Consider the following 19628-nt stretch of genomic DNA (forward strand, 5'->3'; position numbering starts at 1 on the left):
AACACATTCTACATTATCAGAAAATGTTTTCCATTAGTATCTGCCAGGCGACAAGGAGGTGACGGTCACCTTAACAATACAGGTAGTCCTCAACTTACAATTAGTTAATGAATGTTCAAAGTTACAGTGGTACTGGAAAAAGTAACCTATGACTGGTTTTTACTGTTGCAGAATTCCCCTTGACACATCAGAATTCAGGCACCTGGCATATGGCATGTATTTATGACAGTTTCACAGTCCCAGGGTCACTATTTGTAACTTTCCCAGCTGGCTTCTGACAAGCAAAGTCAATGGGGGAAGCTTAACAATGGCAGGATTCACTTAACACTACAGTGATTTGCTTAACAACAGTGACAAAACAGTCATAAAATGGGGCAAAACTCACAACAACTGCTCACAAAACTCACAACAATGGAAATTTTGGGTTCGGTCGTGATAATCAATCAAGAAATGCCTTTATCTAAATATTGTTTCAAGAAAATTCCAAAATGTAAACATATTGGACCAAAATTCCCCTGGAGTGCCTTAGCTCATGTGTGAAGATATATATTTTTTTTCGATCATCCACTAACCAAGAATATATCATTCCTCATTTCCATAGCTTTTAACAGGACTTTTCATAGATGCTCCTTTTAGTTCTTTTATCTGTCTATAAACCTTTCAAATTTCCTACACAGTTTTTGATGAAAGAGCATAAACAGATACTTTAGCTTTATAACTTCCAAATTGGTTTAAATGCTCCATTGTTTATCATTTCTTTATTGAAACAACTAGATACAAAGATCAAGATATCCTTTACTGGCCAAGGTAGATGATTTTTATGTTCTACTGGACCTGATTGTCTAGATATATTTAATTTTATAATTTCTAACATAAATCATGGTGCAGAATTACTGGTTTCACACAGAGTTCAAATATGATGATGATGATAATATTGGAAGGGAACTTGGAGGTCATCTAGTCCAACCCCCTGCTCAGGCAGGAAACCCTATCCCATTTCAGACAAATGACTGTCCAGTCTCTCCTTAAAAACTTCCAGTTTTGGAGCATTCACATCTTCTGGAGGCAGGTTGCTCCACTGATTAACAGTTCTAACTGTCAGGAAATTTCTCCTTAGATCTAGATTGCTTCTCTCTTTGGTTAGTTTCCATCCGTTGCTTCTTCTCCTGCCTTCAGGTGCTTTGGAGAATAGCTTGACTCCCTCTTCTATGTGTACCCTTCCTGAAGCTGATAGCTAGGGTATTGTTTCCACAAGGGAAATTATTAATGGTACTCTATGTTTGTTAGCTGTATTTTTAGCTTTAATACTATGATAAAGGTAAAAGTTTATCCTGTCCATTCATGTCCAGCTCTAGGGGATGGTGCTTTATCTTCATTTCTTATCTGTGGGACCCTGTGTTGTCTGTTGATCTTCAGTAGTCATGTAGCCAACATGACTATAGCCGAGGTGCACATTATCTTCCCATCGAAGTGGCACCTATTTCTCCACTTGCTTTTGCATGCTTTCATACTGTTAGGTTGGCAAGACTTGAGGCAAGTAACGGGAGCTCACCCCATCCTAGGGTGCTTAGACCTTGAACCTGGGCTGTCACCTTGCCAGCTGACAAAATCAGGTTTGTTAACTGCTGAGCCATTGCACCTTCCCCCTTAACATTATGATAGGCTTTGTAATAATGCCTATTTAACAATTTTTGGAGTTACACTTAAGAAAATGCCTTTTAGTATTAGTTATTTACAACCTAACTGCAGTACAGGCCTCTCTCCTCCCTCTTTCTCTATTCAGCAGAAAAAAAGGTGTGCTTCTATTATTTTCAGAATTCATATGCTTCTTTAATGTCCTTTAACTTTTAATCTTTAATTGCATATAAACTTTTATAACTTTGCTTTGTAATAGGTTTTGCTTATTGGAAATAAGTCCAGCAGATAAGCTTGTAAGACCCACATTACGTCATTCTTTCTAGTACAAGTTATTTCTTCTCAAAAGGTCATATTGAAATGTAAGGTTTCCCAACTATGTTCTCAAAGCAGATTGAGTCTTTTCTGAAACAATTTCAGAATACTTTTCTCCACTATAGGAAAACAGATCATTGAACGTGCTGTGATTGTTTCTTTTCTACAGTGAGTGTCTGTTTCTGTCTAGTGAGATAATAATTTTGCTGCAGGAAAGGACTTTTATTATATACTGTTTGGGTTTTTTTGTTGAATTTTTTTGAGCTCTTATTGATTTTTGATAGCTGTAAAGGCAGTGTTGCTCTCTGACTCCTATCAAAATGAGTAGGAGGAACAACCTAATTTTCAGGATGCTTCCATTCACTATAAAAAATATGCTTCATAGTAAGCTAGTGTTTCACTTTGGTGGAAATACAATATGCCTTGGTGGAGCAGTGGGCTAATGCCTCCTTAAGTAACACCAGCTGCCTGCAATTAGTGCAGGTTCGCATCCCACCAGGCTCAAGGTTGACTCAGCCTTCCATCCTTCCGAGGTAGGTAAAATGAGGACCCAGATTGTTGGGGGCAATTAAGCTGACTTTGTAATAATGCTGCTTGTGGGGGGGGGGAAGCCCTAATAAGCAGGCATATACATAGAATGAAGCCTATTGCTAAGCACATTGGTTTGTGCTTAAATTGTAAGCCGCCCTGAGTCTTCGGAGAAGGGCGGGATATAAATGGGATTAAAAAAAATAAATAAAAAAATAAAAAAAGTTGCTCCTCATAATAATAGCCTGAAATGATAATATACAAATTAAGTAGTTGCTTAGTGATTCTGTTGTTTATTTCAGTTTTTTTTTGAGGATTAGTTTTTTATTCTGTCCTACAGGTACATTGACTGCTGTCCAGCACCTCCTATCAGCATGGCTGAAGAGACGACCATTTCTAAAGCAGTTTCATTAATTTTACATTCCAAGAAACCACTTTTAATTATTGGCAAAGGTAGTCCTATTTCAGTCCTATCAAAACAAAGATGAAACTGCAAAATATAATAACTGAAGTGTTTCTTTCCTTGTTATATTGTTTAGTCTATTTATAAAATAAGTTAATAAATTCTTATGTTTTTTGAAATTAAAATGTCCCAGGGATTTATTTTGATTTTGCCTAATGAACAAAATATAATAACTTTATCTGAAACTGTTTGGTTGCTGTAATTTTATATAAAGTAAAAGTAAGCATCTTTTTTTTAGAAGTTGTAGTTTTAAAATAATTTTAGCTCTGAATACGATGATAATGCAGGGATATCACCAGAGTGGAAGGGAAGTAAAATTATTTTTAAAAAACCAGGATTGCCTCAAAATTTAATTGATAGACTTTTTAGGGAGCAACATACCTATTTTAGGATTTAATTTAGAGGGAGGGAAAATATTATAAATACGATTGTCCCATCTTGGCATTATAATTTAGGGAGGCTACAAAAAAGGGATCTTGATAGCTGCATAGACTTGACATTTACCACACCTCTGCAAATGGAGAGACTATTAGAAAACTGCTTTGCTATAAAAATGATGCCAGGTGATTGTATAATTAAAGACGCTTAATTATTATTTTAACTAAAGGGCTTGCTCAAAATGAACATATTTTGAATTATTGCATGTTGTCAAATCAGCAATTTTGACTGTGGCAGTCACTTTCTTTTTATAGGACAGTTTTAATTGAAAACACAAAACTAGTCATTGTTGGAAAATAAATAATTTTTGCAATCACAATAAAATACTGTAAACTTTTAAAGTTTAATACTTCTGCAAATTAACAGTATTCTATGTTAAAAGATTATCCTTTTGTATGCAAGACTTTATTAAGGCCAGTCTGAATATTATTTTTTTCTAACATTCAAATGAAAATATAAGTGGTTCTTAACAAAATCATCAGTAAAAAGCGTTACTTGGTCAAGGATTGATAAGAGTACTGAATTAGTGTCGTAGAGCCTTTTATGAGGGTGGTCTCTCTCTCAGGTGCTGCTTATTCACGTGCTGAAAACAGCATCAGGAAATTGGTGGACCAGTGTGGGCTTCCATTTCTGCCTACGCCAATGGGGAAGGGAGTTGTTCCTGACAATCATCAGTATTGTGTGGCTGCAGCCAGATCTAGGTAAATACACAAACTGAGTCTTTCCTTCCAACTTTTGAAATTAAAGGTAAAAGAGCATAATATTTATCATTATTACAAAAGCCAAAATAACATAATAATGGTGAACGTCACATTGGGGTGATAACTTATTCAATAAACCACAATTAAAACAGTCTACCGTATCAACTTAGGGGGGGGGCATAGGAATCATTCCAAACCTCAGAGCTGTTAATATTTTGGAGTGCTAAAGAGCAACATTCAATTATAATGATTGAAGAACATAAAATTGTAATTGTTAAGATCTATTCTGTACATTTTTAATATATATGAAAATAGTTCAATTGATTTCCTTTTAATAACCAGGGCACTACAATATGCTGATGTGATAATATTACTTGGTGCCAGATTGAATTGGATTCTGCATTTTGGACTTCCACCAAGGTTTCAGCCAGATGTAAAAGTTATTCAGGTATTCAGAAAAATCTCCTTTTAGACACATTCCAGAGCTATAGTTTTAAATAAGGTGCTTTTCAAATGTAGTTAGATTATAATGCCCAAAATGTTCAAATGCAATTTTCCATGTTTGCTGGGGATTTGGAATTTATAACATATTTGGAAAGCAGCATTTGGACGAGGAAGTCTGGTATAGCCTGAGTGTATACCCTGTGCAAGATTTACTGGAGACAGGATAAGTGAAAAATAATATAACATTAGTTTTAAAACTTTTTAATCCTCCAAGCCAGAGGTCCCCAACCTTTTGGGCACCCAGGGACTGGTTCCGTGGAGAAAGGTTTTTCCACGGACCAGAGTGTGTATGGTTTTGTGTGCTGCCTGCATCCCACGGATGGGGCTTTGCTTGTTTGTGCGGATCGGTTGCTGGTATGCCACAGACCAGTACTGATCCACGGACCGGGTGTTGAGGACCCCTGCTCCAAGCACATCTGCAAAAGACAGGGTACTAAACAAAGGAATTTTTAAAAAAGCATAGTTCCTGATATGAGCAAGAGTCTGTTTAATTGATTTTTTTTCTTGAAAAAGAGTGTCCTCAAAGTGCTTTAGAGACAAATTTTACTTGCCTTTCTGGCTTTTTCTGCCCCTTGAGTTTGAGTTTCACCTTTTCTGCTTGCTTGCTTTTAGAAGCAATTTGTCTTATCGAACCTGAGGTTTTTATGTGAAATATGTAGTAAATCCTATGCAAAAGGAGAAAGTTAACAACTAAAGGGAAACAAATAGTTCATTTTTCCTTTGTTCTGAAATAAAAACTGAAGTCCTGGTGTTTAAGGAAAACTTTTATTGCTTAAGTCACCATTTATTTATTTTGCAAGCAGATAATTTGTTTGCTTCTTTGCTTTATTGGTTTTTTTCCATAGGTAGATATTTGTGCTGAAGAGTTGGGAAACAATGTGAAACCTGCTGCAGCCTTGTTGGGAGACATAAAAGCAGTGACTGAGCAGGTAACATGCTCTCTTAGTAAGTGCCATCTTCTGTTGATTGGATGTAGGAGCTGGGTTGAAGAATTTGATTGAAAATCATTTTGGTTGACAAATTGTCAGTAATCTGGCCAAATATGCACCAGTACAGTATAAACCGTAACAGTACCATTTTAAAGTTAACAATTTTCGTACTAGGTTAAGATGAAATATTATTATATGATATTGTATATTATATCATATCCATATTATATATTATCTGTAAGCATAATGCTATATTCTTAGCTTTTAGATGAAATTAACAAGAAGCTATGGAAATATCCTTCAGATACAGATTGGTGGAAAGATCTTCGAGCCAAAATGCAGAGCAATGAGGCAACATCTAAGGTATTATTAATGATATGTGTCAGGAAGGAGTTTGGCTTTAAAAAAAAACAAAGTCTTGTGGCATCTCAAATGTTAATAAATTTATTATTGCAAAGCATATTTCAGTATTCAGAGCTATAAGCATGAATACATCCATGCTGGAAGAGATGTACTGTAAACTAGGAGGTCAGAAGAAATTGAAATGAAGATTGAGGTCATTTATACATACAAACACACACTTCTTTGAAAAAATATTTCCCCCTCAGATTTTCTGGATTATTTTTTTTTGTATATGTTCTCCAAGTCTCATCTTACTAATATATAGGACTCTGCTAAAATAAATAGTACTTGGAGTTTTTTTTATTAACTATAGCAATCTAATATGCAGTGTACCAGGATGCAAAAGTTATCATACTCACACAGTTTAGTCAGTTCAATTAAAAGAATGGCTTGGGTCAATTGTACAAGTACATCATTAAACAAAATCATTCCAAAGGTATGACCTAAAATCATCCAGCTTCTCAGCATGAATCCCAGAACAATATCCTGGGATCTGTGGCCTGCCTTAAAAGGTAAAGGTAATGGTTCCCCCGCACATGCGTGCTAGTCGTTTCCGACTCTAGGGGCCGGTGCTCATCTCCGCCAGCGCTTGTCCGAGGACGTCTCCGTGGTCATGTGGCCGGCATGACTAGCACGGAACGCTGTTACCTTCCCACCGTAGTGGTCCCTATTTTTCTACTTGCATTTTTACGTGCTTTCGAACTGCTAGGTGGGCAGAAGCTGGGACGAGTAACAGGCGCTCACTCTGCTACGCGGCACTCGGGATTCGAGCTGCCAAACTGCCGACCTTCCGATCGACAAGTTCAGCGTCCTAACCCACTGAGCCACCGCGTCCCTTTTGTGGCCTGCCTTACCTTCATAAAAATCAGCATCGCTTCATGATTTCCTAAAGACATTTGTCACGGAGAATGGACCAGCATTCCCACATAGGATGTTAGGAACTAATAACTAATTACAGGAATTGTTTGACTGCAATTATTGCAATTGAAATTTGTGGAATTAGTAATTGAATCTAATGGGTTGATTTTACTTCTTCACATTGGCTTATTGACACTGGATTACTTCTACGAACAGAATAAAGCTAACATTGAGGTTTGTTTTATTTATTTGCTCAGTTTCCCTTGGTGGTCAGAGATTCAAAATGGGAAAAACATAAACATTCATAAAATGAAAAATTCTGGTTCTGTATTCTATATTTTCAGGAGCAGTTGAGCCAGTAGATCTTTAACATCATTCATTTTCTCATTCATTTAAGGCACTATCAGTAGAAAAACGGTTGCCAATGAATTACTACACAGTATTTCACCATGTGAGGGAACTTTTGCCAAAGGATTGTATTCTGATCAGTGAGGGAGCAAATACAATGGATATTGGGCGCACCATGCTCCCAAATTATCTTCCTCGGCACAGGTAAATATATATTAGTTTCCTTCTGAGTAAATATTTTGGCAATTCGTACTCAATTTGCTTGAAAAGACAAATTAAGATAATTTATATTTACGTTCCTGATATTAGCACATGTTGATGAACACATTATTTATTTCAGTTTTCATTTTTTCCTCCACACTTTACCATCCAGATAAAGTTCTTAGATAAATATAAACATAAAATGAAAATACTATGTATATCATTCTTGTTATGGCAATAGGGAATTGGAGAAAAGTACTGATTTTTTCCCCACCATCAGGTTACACAATTAAAAATTCCCTGCAAAATATGTGTTTTATAAAATTAAATAAATGGAACTAGCCTTCTGCAAATGAAAAGATTTGTTCCATCAGACTTTTAATTCAACAGAGAATTTCCAGAACGTAAAAGTTTTCTTTCCCACCCATTTTCCTTTCCAAAAACTATAATTTTCAAAATTTTATCTGAAAGATTGGAGGATCTTCCAGAACAACCTGAAAGGTAAACCAGGTTTGTATGCTCCCACCCTAAGAATTTATATCCAGAATCAATAAAAAAATTACTTCAAACCAAATTTACTTATTTATTCTTTGAATTGAAACTTCAGCAAATTCTGCTAAAAGTTGGAGTGTCTTCAGTGGAGCAGGTTTTATTTGGATGTCCAAAAAACTAATAGTAACAGTAACTTTTAATTTGATAATTTAATCTTGGTTCAGTTGATGTAGATCCATCCAAAGCAGACTTTCACCAATATGTTTTATATGTGTATAAAATGAAGCAATGCCAACCTTGTTTATAATGAATCTGGTGATAATCTTCAGCAAAACAAATTGTCTAGAAAACAGGTATATCAATATGATGTAAACTGAAACAAGTGTTTTTAAAAACCTAAAACTCACAGTCTTTTCATTAGATGAAGAATATATTGTGAGTAATATTTTTCTTTGGTAATCAATCAGTACAGTTAGTTCTCAGATTATGGTGGTAAATGGGATTGGAAATTTCCTTGCTAAGCCACGTGGTTGTAAAGCATAATGTCCCATTGTTTAGCAAAGGGAGTCCTGGTTGCTATTGTAGTCCCAGGATTGTGCAGGTTGCTAAGTAGGAAGAGGGAGTTCCAAACAAGGAGTGTGAGGGTGAATACAAGTACCACATAGAGATGCTATAGTGCATGAGTGCCCTAGGGGGTGCTGTGGGCAGATGCTAGGGAGCACAGTCAGGAATACTGCAGGCAGGCATATGTCAGGAAGTGTAGGTGTGTGGTAGGTGCTACAGAGTACAAGATCTCTGGCATTTCATATTCCATAGCAGAGTCCTTGAGAGTAAAAGTTGCGAGAGCAACTTGCAGTTTTTTCCCTATCAGCTTCTTTATTGACTTTGCTTATGCACAGCTGGCAGGGAAAGTCGCAAATGGCAATCATGTGACTGTAGCTACATCATACTCACAAGATGGGTACCCAAATGCCTAGATTGCTATTGCGTTCTCTCTCTCTCTCTCTCTCTCTCTCTCTCTCTCTCTCTCTCTCTCTCTCTCTCTCTCTCTCTCTCTCTCTCTCTCTCTTCCTCTCTCTCTCTCTCTATACACACACACACACACACACACACACACACACACACATATATATATATATATATATATATATATATATATATATATATATATATATATATATATATATATATTTGTGTAAATTACTAACAAAGAATTAAAGGGAAACTGAGATGCATTTCTGACTTGTTAGTCGTCGTCAGCCAGCTATACCCATCTGAGATTCGAACCAGGGCTGATTGCATATGAGGCAGTGTTATTTGCCTCTAAGATTTGCCCCATGTTTGGGGCCTAGCAAGGTAATCTAAATAGTTAACATTTGAAACATATATATATATATATATATATATATATATATATATATATATATATATATATATATATATATATATATATATATATTAGAATGAGAGAACAAAAAGAAAAAGGGGACCTGAGGGAACTAGATTGATAGCCGTGTCCACTAGCTCAGTTTAACCAGCATGAGCTTTGAAATTTCATAATTCAACTTCAAAGCAAGCAGCTTAAAAAATGTGTCATAATTAACAGACCATGGAAAAACTTTGTACGTCTGTTCTGCGACCTTCTGCCAACGTCAACACCCCTCCGTCCTGTGCGCTCCCACAGAGAGGGCCTCCTCAGGGTGCCACCGCTCAAGGAATGTCGGCTGGTGGCCCCCAGGGGGAGGGCATTCTCAGTGGGTGCGCCAGCCCTCTGGAACTGCTTGCCAACCGAAATCCGGATGGCCCCCGACCTTCGCACCTTCCGGCGCGATTTAAAAACTTACCTGTTCCAGCAGTCTGGCCTGGCCTGATAGCTCTTGGGGTCTCAGTTGTTTTACTATTGTTTTTCACTATTGTTCAATCTGTATACCTACCTTACTCTGTACACCACCCCGAGTCCCTCGGGAGAAGGGCGGTTTATAAAAACAAACAAACAAACAAACAAACAAATAAATAAATAAATAAATAAATAATAAAAATTATCTATTTATCTATCTAGAAGATTATTCATCAGTGTGTGTGTGTATATTATATATATATATAGAAAACATGCTATGATGAAAAATATAGTAACTTCTTTCTTCCTTGCAGGCTGGATGCTGGTACCTTTGGAACAATGGGAGTCGGACTTGGTTTTGCAGTTGCAGCTGCTATAGTTGCTAAAACCTGTAATCCTGATCAGCGAGTGATCTGTATAGAAGGCGACAGTGCCTTTGGTTTTTCTGGTATGGAAGTGGAGACTATTTGCAGGTAAAACTTTTGTACTGCCAGATTTTATTTTAAAACAAAAGTGAAAACTTTTTGCTGTACAAAGTGAGAGTTTCTACCACATTATAATGTTAGAAAAATTTCCTCCAAATGGAAATGTTCCTTTTTATTAATCACTATAGGCATAACTTGCCAATCATTATAATCATAATCAACAATAATGGAATATACACTGGCTTGGACTCAAAGACCTGGAAGGATATGCTGAAGCTTGGAGAACCTTCTACGTGGTAAGTACTTTGATGTTGACTTTGATTAGTCTTTAGAATATTGGACTTCTTGCTATTACAAATTTGATGTTGTACTTAAAGCTTTAAAAGCTATATACAGTAAAATATAATTATTTCAATTTCATCAAACTCTAATAAGATAAATGAAATAAGGGTGGATGCCATGTTATACTACTTCTCACACTAACTGAGATTACCTGTGCTACATATAGAAGTAGTATTCATCCACACACAGACCCAAAATCTGCTCTGTTGTGGTCGTCCTTCTACATCAGTGTTTCTTAAATTTGGCAGCTTTATCTGGGAAATTCTGAAAGTTAAAGTCCGCACATCCTAAATTTGCCAAGTTTGAGAAACAATGACTTAGATGCTTTCAAGTAGAAAGTCCACATTTCCTTTCTGTAGTAGCCATACTAGCTTGAGCAATTGAATTTTCAAAAATTTTGGAGCATCCCGGAATACTGCTATCTTCTGGAAGAAAAGATGGTCCTGGTGGTTTTTTTAATTGGGAGAGTTCCTCTCCTACTGCAAAATTGAAAATAAAATAAAATGATGCTATCATTAAGAAAGGAAAACCCTGAAATGGGGTATACTTTGCATTCCTAGCATTTCCAATCATTGTCAGTATTGCAGTGGTGAAATATTAAGGTAAAGGTAAAGGTTCCCCCGCACATGCGTGCTAGTCGTTTCCGACTCTAGGGGCCGGTGCTTATCTCCGTTTCAAAGCCAAAGAGCCAGCGCTTGTCCGAGGATGTCTCCGTGGTCATGTGGCCGGCATGACTAGATGCCAAAGGTGCACGGAACGCTGTTACCTTCCCACCGTAGTGGTCCCTATTTTTCTACTTGCATTTTTACGTGCTTTCGAACTGCTAGGTTGGCAGAAGCTGGGACGAGTAACAGGCGCTCCCTCTGTTATGCGGCGCTAGGGATTCGACCCGCCAAACTGCCGACCTTCTAATCGACAAGCTCAGCGTCCTAACCCACTGAGCCACCGCGTCCCTTGGTGAAATATTATCCTGCATCTAACTGTTTTTAGGTAACCCCATCTAAGGTCTCGAGCTTTTCCAAACAGCTATTGGGAATTCAGAAATGGGTAGCCCACTACTTCTGGAGGACACCAAGTTGGAGAATGCTGATGCTAGTCTGGCCTAAACAAGGAAAAAGTTTGCATAAATGGAAAGTGGAGAAGATGATAGTGCTTATATAAGTAAAATCTAAGCATGGAAAAGATGCAAATCAAATAAGGGCTACAGTTAATGCTTCTGATATTTGCCGCTCAAGATTGAAATGGGGGGAAGGGGATTCTTAATGCTTCCATTGCAAAAGAACTTCCATTCTGAGAACTTTACTAAAAAAATTCCACTGAGACTTAAAAATCTATTAGAGAGCTTTATTGCAATCATCCAGAATGCTTGAAAACTGAACAAAAGAGATCAAAAGGCTGTTTCTTCCCACTGGGATTTCTTCTTCAATAAGATCCTGTTTTAATATGCTCATAGTAATTAATTGGGTCCTGAGCAATTTACCTGGGGCATTGGGAAAATGAAGTTCTACTTGTTTAGCAAATTAACAATGACTTTTAATGATGTTTGATTTCCTGCTTAGGACTCTTAACCCACTACTCTGAGCCAGATCTTTTTACTAAATTTCAGTGCACCTCCAGTGGCTTTGTTGCCAGATGCTCGCTATGAGCAGATTATGTCTGCTTTTGGTGGCAAAGGGTACTTTGTACAAACACCAGAAGAATTACAAGCTGCCCTAAAAGTAAGCTTAGCAGAAAAGCTTGTGCCTTCTCTCCTTAATGTCATGATCAACCCACTGTCAGACAGAAAAAAACAAGTAAGTATTTGTGGAATTTGTCATTCTTAACTTAGTAATATTAACATTACTTCTATTACTTGGCCAGTCCTGAAAATAGATCAGGACTTCTCCTTTATTAAACCTTTATAAAATGATTTATGTCTAGAAGGTTTTTTGGTATATTCTTGAACACTACAGTCTACTGCAGACATGTCAAACACAAGGCCCGGGGGCCGGATCCGGCCCGCGAAGTGGTTTCATGTGGCCCGCGAAGCCACCCTGGAAACAGTGAGGGAACGGCCTCCACTGCCTTGGCCCTGGCCCAGAGACCCTCCTTCTGCCAGAGACCCTCAGATCTGTCCCACTCCTGCCCAGGCCCCCATAGGCACCCTTGATGCAAATGATGTAGAGCTGGCCATGCCCACCCAGTAGGCCATACGCACTCTAGCCACGCCCACCCAGTAGGCCACGCCCACCCTGGCCATAGCCACCTGGCCCCCTGAGGGCAACCGCAATGCTGATGCGGCCCTCAATGAAATTGAGTTTGACACCCCTGGTCTACTGTATCTTGTGTCTCTATAACATTTCTTATAGTTTCTTCTTACCTGAAATGTTGAGTATTGCTACTCCTTTGTATTCTCAGGATTTTCATTGGCTGACCCGTTCTAACATGTAAGAGAAGATGAAAAGACTAGAAGCAAAATGCCTATGTAAACTCAGCAGATGTCCAGATTCCACAGGATAATTACAGTTACAAATCGAATGGTCATGTTGATTGCCATGTGTAAGGAAAGATTGCTAATTACATACAGACCTACATTTTGCCATTTTGGGAGACCAAAGACATCTAGCTGGTAGCTTCTTTCTTTTTCCACTGCTTGCATCAATTGCTGAATGCATATACTTTAATGCCTGCTCCAGATCTTAAAACCAAGAAGTACATAACATATTGATTCACCTTTGCTTTTTATGTATTTTTACAGCATGGGAATGCAACAGAGCTTTCTTTGTGTCTTTCATTAGAATAACTTTCCCAAACTATATACCATCTAAATCAGGGGTCCCCAACTTGTGGGCCACGGCTCTGTATCAGGCCGTGGCCTCTTGGCCACTGGGCCGCAGTAATGGCTGGCAAGTGCGCTCATGTGTACGTGCATCGCACCCCACTCGTAGCACTGCTGCACAGGCACTAGCTAGCAGCCCATTTGCATGTGCGTGGGTCCCAGTGCTGCCATGGGTGTGCATGGCTTGCTTATGCATGCGCACACGCTAGCACCGCTGCTGTGTACATACGCGCATGCGCATGCAGGTGCATGCACACATTTTCTTGCTTCTTCATTTCCCTCTGGGAGCTCTGATCTAGATGTATGATTTAACTCCTGTTGAAGTCAGTAGTTGCATACTGATTCTAACTGTTGCACTTTTAGAACTCTGAATAAATTTTTTTCACAATTAAATCACCTTGTTCTTTCTGTCACTTGTATTTTTGGATTTTTAAATTAAAATTTAAATTTATTGAGATTTTTATACCGCCCTTCTCCCAAAGGGACTCAGGGCGGTTCACAGGGCATAAATATAAACACCAATACAAACATTAAAAAATAATTAAATTAATGCCCAAGTTAAAACCAGAATACTAAAACAAACCAATAAAAAACCCAAGTACCCCCATCAGGCCAGACCCGCTAGTTCAAATAAATGGGTCTTCAACCCGCGACGGAAGGATCGGAGGTCTGATGCCATCCGGAGCTCGACCGGCAGTTGATTCCATAACGCCGGAGCACCCACAGAGAAGGCCCTCCCCCTGGGGGCCACCAGTCGACATTCCTTGACAGGAGGCACCCTGAGGAGGCCCTCTCTGTGGGCGCGCACAGGGCGGAGGGGAGTCGACGCCGGCAGCAGGTGGTCCTCGAGGTATCGCGGACCCATGCCATGTAGGGACTTAAAGATCATAACCAAAACCTTGAACCTTACCCGGAAGACAACTGGCAACCAATGCAGCTCACGGAGCAAAGGTGTAACATGGGAGTACCGGGAAACTCCCAAGACAACTCTCGCGGCCGCATTCTGTACCAGTTGGAGCCTCCGAGCAGTCTTCAAGGGAAGTCCCATGTAGAGAGCGTTACAGTAGTCTAGGCGAGAGGTCACGAGCGCATGAGTGACCGTACACAAGGCCTCCCGATCCAGATAGGGCCGCAACTGGCGCACCAGGCGAACCTGGGCAAAAGCCCCCCTAGTCACGGCCACTATGTGATCCTCCAAAGTGAGTCGTGAATCTAGGAGGACTCCCAAGTTGCGAGCCCTATCCACAGGGGGTAAAAGCTCACCCCCCATAGAAAGAGGTGGAACATCCCAGGTGTCTCGGGAAGCCGGAATGTACAGCCACTCAGTCTTGTCAGGGTTGAGTTGAAGTCTGTTCCTCCCCATCCAGACCCGAACCGCCTCCAGGCAACGGGACATCACAGCGAGGGCATCACTGGGGTGGTTTGGGGTCGAAATAAAAAGTTGGGTATCATCAGCATATTGATGATACCCAACTCCAAAACCACGAATGATCTCACCCAGCGGCTTCATATAGATGTTGAACAGGAGAGGCGAGAGGACCGACCCCTGAGGAACTCCACAAGCGAGAGTCCTAGGGGTCGACCTCTGCCCCCCTGCCAACACCGACTGCGAGCGTCCCAGGAGATAGGAGGAGAACCACTGAAAAACCGTGCCTCCCACTCCCAATCCCCTGAGACGCTGCAGCAGGATACCATGGTCGATGGTATCAAAAGCCGCCGAGAGGTCTAATAGGACTAGGACAGAGGAATACCCCCTATCCCGAGCCCTCCAGAGATCATTCACCAGAGCGACCAATGCCGTCTCCGTGCTGTGCCCGGGCCTGAAACCCGATTGGTAAGGGTCCAGATAATCCGCTTCATCCAGGACCAGAGGGAGCTGATGCGCCACCACACTCTCAACAACCTTCGCAAGAAAGCGAAGGTTGGAGACTGGACGGAAGTTGTTCAATACAGCTGGGTCCAAGGCAGGCTTCCTGAGGAGAGGTCTCACCACCGCCTCCTTCAAGACGGTGGGGAAATAACCCTCACTCAAAGAAGCAGATATAACCGCCTGGAGCCAGCCTCGTGTCCTCTCCCTAGCTGCGTAAACCAGCCAAGAAGGGCACGGGTCCAATAAGCATGTGGTGGAACTCAGCTTCCCCATAATCCTGTCCACTTCATCAGGGGTCACAGAATCGAACTCCTCCCAGATAACATTGACAAGACCGCCCGTGTCCTGATCGTCAGACTCTGCCCAGCTGGAGTCCAAACCGGTCCGAATCCGAGCGATTTTATCCAACAGATGTTGACCAAACTCCTCGGCACGACCCTGCAAGGGATCCTCCCTCACCTCCTGATTAAGAAGGGAGCGAGTCACCCTAAACAAGGCGGCCGGGCGATTGTCTGCGGACGCGATGAGGGTAGAGAAGTAATTACACCTCGCCTCCCTCATCGCAGCGAGATAAGACCTAATATAGGTTCTTAACCGCAATCGGTCGGGTTCAGATCGGCTGGACCTCCAGCAGCTCTCTAGGCCCCGTTTTCGCCGCTTCATCTCCCGGAGCTCCGCGGAGAACCATGGAGCTCGCTGGGATCTGCGCCGGGTCAGGGGCCGCAAGGGTACAACCCGGTCGAGTGCCTCAGTGGCTGCCCTTTCCCAGGCTTCCACTAAGGCATCCGCCGAGCTGTGAGCAATGGAGGCAGGTGGAGACCCCAGCGCCGCTTGGAATCTCTCAGGATCCATTAGGCGTCTGGGGCGGTACCATCTAGTTGGCTCCGTACCTCCACGGTGAGGGGTGGCAAAATGGAAGACCAGCCGCAGGAGGTGATGATCGGTCCATGACAGGGGCATAGTAAGTGGAAAGCCCCCACCAAGATCATCCAACCACCGTCCAGATAAGAAAATCAGGTCAAGGGTGTGGCCTCCCTCATGAGTTGGCTCAGAAATTACCTGCGTCAGGTCCATGGCCGTCATGGAAGCCATGAACTCCCGAGCAAGCTCAGATGAACCTCCCAGGGATGGTAGGTTGACGTCTCCCAAAACTATAAGTTTGGGGAACTCAACCACCAACCCTGAGAGGACATCGAGCAGCTCGGGCAGGGCTGCCGCTACGCGACTAGGCGAAATGTACACGAGCAGCAAGCCCAACTGCGCCCCAGAGCCAAATCTCATAAAGAGAGACTCACACCCGACTATCTGAGGAACGGTGGTCTCCCGCGGACATAAGGTCTCCCTAACGATCACCGCCACTCCCCCACCCCTACCCTGAGCTCGAGGCTGGTGTAGCACCCGGAAGCCTGGTGGGCAAAGATCAACCAAAGGGACCCCACCCTCTGGCCCCAACCAAGTCTCCGTGATGCAAGCCAGGTCCGCATGCTCACCCTCAACTAAATCCCTAATAAGGGGAGCTTTGCTGACCACGGACCTGGCATTCAGGTACACCAGCCGGAGCTCAGGAGGCTGCACATCCTCGCTCCCGGAACCTCGGGAAAGAAGCAGAGGGTCGGAGCGCCCCACCGCTTGCAAATAGCGGAGACGGCGCTCCCGGTAACGATATGGCCCCCTGTCTATCCGCCTGCTGCCATTCCCCGTCGTGGGAATTGGTAATCCCACGACCCGCTCATGAGCCCCGGAGACAACGACCCCTCGTTCTCCCCTCGTTATCTATATTTATGTTTTAATTGATTTTGCAGTATGCTTTAATAAGTATTGCGTATCACTGAATGTGCAAGATGGGCAGCCAGATACATTTAAAAACAAAAAAAAGTCATATTGTTATGAATCTTCTTACAGATACCATACAGAAGTTAGCAAAAACCTGAAACCAAATAAATTATTATATGAAAGTATTTGATTAATTTATACTTTAGTACTAAATAGTTTGTGTATTTTAATCTGGAAAGATGTTGGATATGTTTTAATTCCAAATCTGCAATTTATGACATACCCATTTTGTACAAATTCTTTTTGGAATAAATCTTTCTTCAAAGCCAAGATAAGATCACCAGAGGGCGCCATTTATTCAAGACTCTTAAAAGTTAAAAAATGCACTAATTTATTTGCTGTTTTTAAAGAAAATGTTTATTTGTTCGGGCAAGGAGAAAGTAATAGAATCATAATTTGATAGTGCTAGTATCTGTTCTGTATTTTGATTATTTTAGGCAAAAGGAGAAGGGGACAGCAGAGGATAGATGGTTAGATAATGTCATTGATGCAATTAATATGAATTTAGGCAAACTCTGGGACACAGTGGGGGATAGGGGGCCTAGGGTGCTGTGGGTCGTGGGGTGCCAAGAGTCGGGCATGATTAGCAACTGAACAATAACAAAATTTTGATTATTGATGATTGATCTATATGATAGATATATTGTTTGGATGAAATAATTGTTACTCTCTGTTCAGGCTTGTTGAGAACATTGTGTAAAGAAGAAAGGAAAGGAAAGGAAAGGCAGACAATTGTCTTGTCTGTCAGGCAGGAAATTGCTCCTTAGTTCTAGGTTGCTTCTCTCCTTGATTAGTTCCCATCCACTGCTTCTTGTCCTGCCTTCAGGCGCTTTGGAGAATAGCTTGACTCCCTCTTCTTTGTGGTAGCCCCTGAGATATTGGAACACTGCTATCATGTCACCCCTCACCCTTCTCTTCATTAAACTACACATACCCAATTCCAGCAGCGGTTCCTTATATGATTTAGCCTCCAGTCCCCTAAACATCTTTGTTGTACTTCTTTGTACTCTTTATAGAGTCTCACTATCTTTTTTATATTGTGGCAACCAAATCTGGATGCAGTATTCCAAGTGTGGTCTTACTAAGGCATTATAAAATGGTTCTAACGTTTGATATTACTACATCAAATTTGTATATTTGTATATATATTATGCAAATTAGTGCATTTGATGTCCATACATCAGGTCCATACTTCACCTGATGTGTAGACTACATTCCATATATCAGGTGAAATAGTTTGAAATTGAAGTGGGAAATAGGATGCTACTGTGTTAAGTAATCAACCAGGAACATGGGTTTTGGCAATGGGTTGGAAATTGCCTTACAGAGTATAATGATGCACATGGTTCAGGCACTTGTAATGCTCTTGGTAGTGATCAGTACATTTTATTCCACTGTGCTTCCCTATCATGGGAATGTTTTTTATTGCTCCTATTTTTTATGAGACAGAAAGAAAGGAAATCCTCAAAGTTCATTCGTGTGTTCTTTTTAAAGAAGACATTCTTGTATCTCTCCAAATTGTAAAAACATTTTTCTCCAGCACTAGGATGCATTCCCATTCTCAACTCTTAAGTTAAGAGTTCTAAATTGCTTCTAGTATTGTTTTATTATTCTGAGAATGGACTTTTGTGTGTGTACTCTTACCCCTTGGTGACCCTTGTGGAAAGGCATAATATATTAATTTATAGGAGTGCCAGCTGGTTTTATACTGCCTCTGGGCAATAGGGAGGTACAATATCAGAAGTGACATCATTGCTCTCTCATGTGATCTGATTCAGATCTTTCATCTGTCCTGAATCAGTTCATAATTCCAAGTATAATTATCCACAAGGGAGAAAACAATGTATTCATTTTTCCATACCATTCACAAATTATAAACTCTTGTAATGCTAAGAATAAACAGGTGATGAACCAGAGTGACTCATGTGGAATATTCATATCGATCTGATCTTTTTATATTTATATAAAAGAAGAGTAAATAGGTTGAAAGGCAGAGAAATGGACCAAGAACATTATTACTGGCTGAGGTTGATGAAGACTTCTTTTTAGTCAACGTAAAAGAAATTTGAAACTGTTTTAGTCCCAGTATAGAAAATCACTACTACAGCATCTCTGACGGCCTCTGTTAAAATGAAATAAATAAATAATAATGCCGCTGGGGGTGTGTGAAAGCCCTAATAAGCAGGCATATACATAGAATGAAGGCTACTGCTAAGCTTGTAAGCCGCCCTGAGTCTTCGGAGAAGGGCGGGATATAAATGGAATTAAAAATAAATAAATAAATAAATTTCATACAAAAAAGATATGAATTTTAAAGAATAAAGGGCATTGTAGGAAGCAGTGTATCAACATGGTAGCACCAAGGACAGAAGGGAACGAAGAGGTATAATGAATTGTGTTTGTCTAAGCTGGAATTAGAATTCCTTTCCATTTCTTTTTATCTTGTATTTCCCATTTATTTTGCCCACTATTTATCTTGCTGCTTCTGTGCTTTGCATAATGTCGATTTTCTTGAAAGGAAATAGCATGACGGGTATGTTGATATGTGAGTGTGTGCCTTTCTATCCAACAAGATAATTGAGATGGTTAGTAGAAGTAAAATAATCAGAACATAATCTACTGATACAAAAGATGCACGAATATTAAAAATGTATGAGGAAAATTCAGAAGTCTTGACTGAAGAATTAAG

General features: G+C 40.5%; 1 protein-coding gene across 1 annotated transcript in view; it reads left to right on the plus strand.

The window, feature by feature from the left end:
• The window catches only part of HACL1 (2-hydroxyacyl-CoA lyase 1), a 29776-nt gene extending 16113 nt beyond the window's left edge, over nucleotides 1-13663 (plus strand). Inside the window, exons 8-17 of the mRNA XM_083376945.1 lie at nucleotides 2819-2931; nucleotides 3945-4080; nucleotides 4423-4528; nucleotides 5430-5513; nucleotides 5775-5876; nucleotides 7171-7325; nucleotides 9966-10124; nucleotides 10265-10372; nucleotides 12025-12211; nucleotides 12816-13663. Of these exons, the coding sequence (XP_083233071.1) occupies nucleotides 2819-2931; nucleotides 3945-4080; nucleotides 4423-4528; nucleotides 5430-5513; nucleotides 5775-5876; nucleotides 7171-7325; nucleotides 9966-10124; nucleotides 10265-10372; nucleotides 12025-12211; nucleotides 12816-12848 (1183 nt within the window). The 3' untranslated portion in view covers nucleotides 12849-13663. The remainder of the gene's footprint in view (nucleotides 1-2818; nucleotides 2932-3944; nucleotides 4081-4422; nucleotides 4529-5429; nucleotides 5514-5774; nucleotides 5877-7170; nucleotides 7326-9965; nucleotides 10125-10264; nucleotides 10373-12024; nucleotides 12212-12815) is intronic.
• Nucleotides 13664-19628: the final 5965 nt, after the last annotated feature.

The sequence above is a fragment of the Vipera ursinii genome (assembly GCF_947247035.1).
Source record: "Vipera ursinii genome assembly, chromosome: Z".
NCBI classification, from domain to species: Eukaryota; Metazoa; Chordata; class Lepidosauria; order Squamata; family Viperidae; genus Vipera; species Vipera ursinii.